At 44.1% G+C, this 6005-nt stretch overlaps 1 protein-coding gene across 1 annotated transcript in view; it reads right to left on the bottom strand.

Moving 5' to 3' along the window:
* Positions 1-6005, bottom strand: part of pggt1b (protein geranylgeranyltransferase type I, beta subunit) — a 21025-nt gene that overhangs the window by 4868 nt on the left and 10152 nt on the right. Inside the window, exon 6 of the mRNA XM_010776146.1 lies at positions 5182-5290. Within this exon, the coding sequence (XP_010774448.1) occupies positions 5182-5290 (109 nt within the window). The remainder of the gene's footprint in view (positions 1-5181; positions 5291-6005) is intronic.

Raw genomic sequence — 6005 nt, 5'->3', positions numbered from 1 at the left:
AACAAGACTACAGTAGAATACCGAACCGTCTCAGAGGACGGTACTATGTAATCTAGGCAGGATCTACGCCCTGAACGTATGCGTGGCATAGTGAGGCGTCAGCGTGGGGTAAAAGTCATGCAGTGTCTGCATATCACGCGCAGTGAAAAGATGCTGCAAGCGAGTTGATACTTACTAGTGAGCGTATTAAAATTGCTACGGCTCGGCGAAAATTAGGATGTGTTACCACATGCTCCTGAATCGCTGCGTGTATTTTTCCGCTGCATGCTCAGACGCCGACTTTTACTTGTGGACTTGCATCGCATACTCAATATAGTGAGTCATCCAGCAGAACAGTTATCACGCACAAATCGAATGTGGCGTGCGGCCGAGTGCTTCGGTACTTAGAAGAGATTTACAAGAGGACTAAGTATGACATTCGCGTCAGATACTTTAACAGTTCGGATACACGCGTCCAGGTATGGCGTCTGCGTTGCCACACGTGGTACGAATTTAGAGGTCTCTATAGCAACTTTCGACACAGAGAGGAAACGGTTGACGTTACTGGAGTCTGTCGATGCGTTCGTGTGCTTATACCAAGTAAAGGAGCATAGTGTGGTTAGCATCTTTCATGCTCTCTGTCCTCCTCCCCGCCGCAAGGTTATAAATTGTGGTTCCTTATGCCTTTAGAGTACCGCGACCCACAGTTAGAGGAAGACGGTTACCCTAGAGCGAAGAGTCGCGGTGATCGCAGAGCGCCTCCCAACCTTCTCAATTCGGAACACGGATTTTTGTGAAAGGACCAATCGAAAGGCGGCGCCCGCGCACATATTAGAGTTTTACCGTTTGCTTGCCGCTTTTTTTTTTCAATGTCTCTTCTCTGTTGTTAATAGGGAACGGTGCCTTCGTTCTAGTATGCTCTGTTACTGCCCGGCTTGTACTTTATCTTGCGAAGTGCCTCAACCGGCCCGCGTCGACAGGAGGTGTTTCTTGTCGCTCAAATCGATCGCGGAGTGACGTTAGAAATTTCCAGCAAAAGAGGTTTACTCAAAAAAGAGGATGAGACTCACAGTTTTACAGTTGAAGTCCATCCGTGCATCTGCTGTGGTTGAAGGTAATATAAGGATAGTTATAATACTTCCGAAATGCTTCCCAAACAAGTATATAGTAAGTATCCGGACTCAGTGTGTAACATATGGATTTGGTAGCCGTTTTAACTATAAAATCCCGACAACTGTCACATAGATAAAAAGACTAATATACCTGCACTATTTTTTCTACTCATAGGTTTTAGGGAAGACATTCTTGCCGGAATCTACTGAGTTATACTGATGTTTTATTTTGCCTTAAAACTTGGACCGAAAATAGGTTTCAAGTCTAAAGCGATTATAGCGACTTACACAATTGATTTATACAGATCGGTGACTGAGACTCGCTTCTGACGTGACAACACTAATCAATACGCGTCCTTGGTTTCCTATCAAATTTGTCCGCAATCAAAGGTTCTGACCATTATGCTTCTATCAGTTACGGGAACATTCATTACATTTGCGACTCTTTAAGATCGACTATGGAAATTCAATTTTTTTCATAATGGGATAAGGGAACCGCACAGAGCGGAAGTTCTATTAGTTTCTATGGAGTATCGTTTCCAGACTGCCCGATTGGAATAATGAGAGGTCTGGGACGCAGTTATGACTACGTATTTCTATAATGTGGCAAAAGGAACTTGTTAGGCTTGTCACAACCGGTTCTGCAAACTAACATCCATAAAAAGCCACGCGCGACACAAAGAGAAACAGCAGAGGAGTTGAGAGGCACACGCACAACTTGTTGACCTGAGACGCAGTCAAGAGGACGATCACCGCTTCGTTTATAGGTTGCTAGCGCAGACGACGACTCGCGACTGAGTTCGATTTACGTCCACATCAACAAATATCTACTTAGAGCCAGTAAAAAATCGGCGCCTCGTTGTTGCTGCGATGCGTCTCGCCCGTACGTAGCCTGTCAGCCTTCTGAGGAAACAAAAAAAATCGACATCCGTACACGTGAGAGAATAGTTGGCCGGACAACGTGAGCGTAGAGACTTGCAAAATCCGCACCGTGGCTACGCTTAGCCCACTTAGATTGGTAGAGAGTTTTAATAGGAATCAAGGCCTGGGTGTAACAACATTTCGCAAGGCGGGTCATAATGTCCAGATGTCCATCCTGATTGTCAACATCCAGACAACGTTAAATTAGATGTCCCTATCCTAGATGCGGACTTGCATACACACAGTATCACTCCGCAGCCGCACCCCATCAGTAACGTCCTGATGGTATATGTGCGCGGCACTATTACTACAGACGGTCAACTTGAAAAATCACTCGCAAATTGTTAACGATGCCGAGCCGCTTTAAAGTACACAAGTAGTACGAGGAACTTAGCCACGCACATAAAGAGGCGACGTGGGGTCTGCGGCTGAAAAGAGAAACCTGAAAGTGAGACATATGAGTTAAATCACTCAGTGAGGTGTTCTGTCAGAGAGAGGGTGTTTAGCTTACAGCAGCCTGTGACGGCCAATAATAATTTAAATGTCTTCCTTACTGTAAGCAGTTATGAAATACCTGTTTGTGAAAGGTTATTTGTTTTCTTTATTGTTCAGATAGAAACCACTGCTTTCTGCTCACTGGTGAGTTAGCCTCTGAGTGTTAAGCACATCAGGCTGGCAGCTGTATGGGCATTGCTCTATGGTAGCTGTTATTTGCACATTGTTAATCATGAGCAATGCATCCTTACATTGTTTAACTGTGAGGTGTTATACAATTGTACTCTGGAGAGCTTTTAAAGGTAAAAAAAATAAACGGCATGATGGGATGTGCAGTACCAAATATGTAAAGCATTTTTTTGTTAATGTATGATTTGCTGCATATAAGGAATAAAACAAAAATCCTCTGTCGTACCATATTGAAGTATCATTATTTTTGCATCGTGTTGAATCGCATCGTATCGCCCCGAATCGCATAATGTTGAATCAAATCGTATCGAACTGTATCGCAACAGGGGTGAATCGTATCGTATCGCATCGCCTGGTGTTTCAAAGGTATCGTTAATGTATCGTATCGTGGCAACGTATCGAGATGCGCATCGCATCGGCCTCAGTGATGGAGATGCACATCCCTAGTCCGTTCACACCAGACCGCTGGAAATGCTGGAAACGCTGTAGTACATATGCCGGGCCTGTAAGTGCCGCTGCTGCCGCCACAAAATACACCAAAAGCAGCGAAGAAGACCCCGGAGCATGGTTGCCATGGTTGCCTTCGTTTTATTCTCTACGCGGTGGACGCGTTTTTCTCCTGCGTATATCTCTCAGGTAGTCCACCAGCAGATGAAAAACACCCACCTCTCCGCCTCTTCCAAGGAACAAGGGAACCGTGCGGCAGAGTTTCCGTTAAAAAAAATGTTCCGCCGGTCAACATGTCCGTTAAAGTTTAAATCTTCCGTACAAAATTTGAAAGTGCCGGTCAGAGGTCTTCTTTGTTATTTATTGAGCTTTAAAACAAATTGATAACGACTCTGTTCTCTGTATAATAATATAATAATATTTAATAAACGGTGCCTGCCTCTCTTTTCCTCCCCCTCTTCTGACAGCCCAGAAGCAGCAGGAGACGTGGGGAGAGGGAGGCGGGCTATTTCATCGTTATCAGAAAATTATCATATAGGGCTTACACACGGAGCCGTTGGACCCCCAGAGCGTTGCGTATGTCGGTCTACCCACCTTGGGACCCCCACCCCCCCCCACAGAGCGGAGCAAGGCAACAAAACTTAAAATAAGAAGCAGCATTTTACGGCGCGCTATGCATGGGGCCGCCTTGAGGGGGTTTCCCGACATGTCGTTTCAGTAAATTAAAGGGTGTTTCATGTTGTCGTTGCTGTGGGACTTCTTAATACCTTGGAAAATGCCGTTTAATACTTTTTAATAGCCTTACTTTTCGCTAAATTGATTTATCAACTTTTAATACTTTTTAAGACTCCGCGGACACCCTGTATCCAAAGCGACTTACAAGTGTCTTGCCCAAGGACACAAGGACATGCTGACAGCAGTGGGGATTGAACTTGTGCTCCCCTGATCCAAAGATCAACGAACTAGCCCACTTAGCCACAGCCTCCCTTACTTTATGATAACTGTGTAAAGAACTACAATGACATTCAGATTAAGAATTTAGACCTTATACTTGTGCACAAATCCAATATTCACTCTTTTCGTGTTGTTATTGTCTTCCACCAAGACGTAAGAAAAATATCCAACTCTGTGTCTGTGTGCGGTTTGGTGATGAGCAGGTCCTTTAAATTGGGCTACAAATGACCAACTGCTCCCAACATGAACAATGATGATGACCTGCAATTCTTGTTGAAGAGCATCTGTGGACACACCCAGGTTGTGTGAAATGTTCAAACTAAATGTAATACTAATATTGTTTCCTTCCTATCTTCACAGCCCAGATCCTATAAATCAGTAACTGTGAGCGATGACTGCACTGTTGGTGCAATGCTATCTTTACACCATGCTGCAAAAGAGTCCCTTCTATTTCCTAAAACTCTCTTTTGTTCAGTGATATTTACGAGGCTTTGTGAATACAGTGTCTGTTTTGCCTCATCGTTTCTTCCACCCTATCTTCCCTGCCTAGTTCCTGTAATGTGAGGAGCTCGATCTCCTATTTCCTCCAGCTACCTATGAACAATCGCCTCATCAATTACACATTACAAGTAAGGACACACACCCCAAGGAAATGTGCACCAATGAAGTTTAGAATTACAAGAGGTTTTCCATTGATCTCAAGAAAAACTGTCAACCGCAACTCCACTCTGACCTCTTTGCACCTGTGGAGGGCAGTGAACAAGCTATTGGGCCAAAAGAGATAAAAGACAAGCTATCTAAACTGCTTAGTTCCAACATCCTTTTGTCCTTAACGCCAGATCATTGAAGCTACTGAAAATAAAACAGTGACAACATTTGATTTGTTTTTCCACCACATAGACATCGAACATGCCCTTCAACCTCACCACTCCTAATGTGGCCTTTACAATAAGAAGGTACATGGGATTCTTGTCACAAAACAAACAAAAGCCTACATGAACAACCAGTATCTTTTTAATTTGTACTTCAAACGCTACTATTACTTCCTGTAATAGCCACTTGTGAGAGTAAAATAATAATTTACCTGGATGGCTGTCCGGCCACTTGGCGAATCCTCCCACCAAGCGATCCTGCGTGGACAGGATGAAGCTCCGGTTCTTGTCAAAGTTTGTATACTGGAACACGTCTAAGAGCTGAGGCAGGAGAGAGGGTTGGCGAGTGGGAGAGAAAAGGAGGGGAAAGAAAGAAGTTTGAGTATGACTTTAGGAGCAAACTTTGGAAGTAATGATATATGACTCTTGCCATAAGAAAATGTAACAATGATGCTGTGAAACTGCAATAATAATTTGTGGCTGTGTTCTACGAGCTCCAAAGCGTATCGTCGCAATCACCATCTGTATGGAGACATCCAGCAGTAGTGTCTGCCATACTTTAATTTTGACATACACAAATATGTTGTTTGCGTTTTTGCATTTACCCTCCAGCACAGCTTTGACCCAGAAATTCACAATGTCCCTGCTTGTGTTTGCTTATGTGCGTGTGTGTGGTTTTATCCAAGCAGGGCTCGACATTATAATTGGCCCGCTGGCCCGGAAGCACTATTTAGACACCCCGGGCCAGCATAACGTACTTTCCACTTGCCCGCTCGGGCCACTGAAAATATTGCTTTAAAAAAAAAAAAGAATTGTCCTGTGGTATTGGCATTTTGACTTGCAATTTAGTTAAATTGTTTCGTTTATTAACGCTACAACATAGCGTTTTGTGAGTCGGTTGTCGTTGTTGGGTGAAAAGCAAACAGCTGTTTGTTGCGGAGCGCAGCGCTCCTTCAATACAGACTATCGCGCCACCTAACCATTCGCCATTAATGTTTTTAATACCAGCGGTAACCGGCCAAGCGCCGGGCAAAAA

This window comes from Notothenia coriiceps, unplaced genomic scaffold (genome assembly GCF_000735185.1).
Source record: "Notothenia coriiceps isolate Sejong01 unplaced genomic scaffold, NC01 NC01_scaffold00016718, whole genome shotgun sequence".
NCBI lineage: Eukaryota > Metazoa > Chordata > Actinopteri > Perciformes > Nototheniidae > Notothenia > Notothenia coriiceps.
This window is presented reverse-complemented; position numbering and strand designations above follow the sequence as displayed.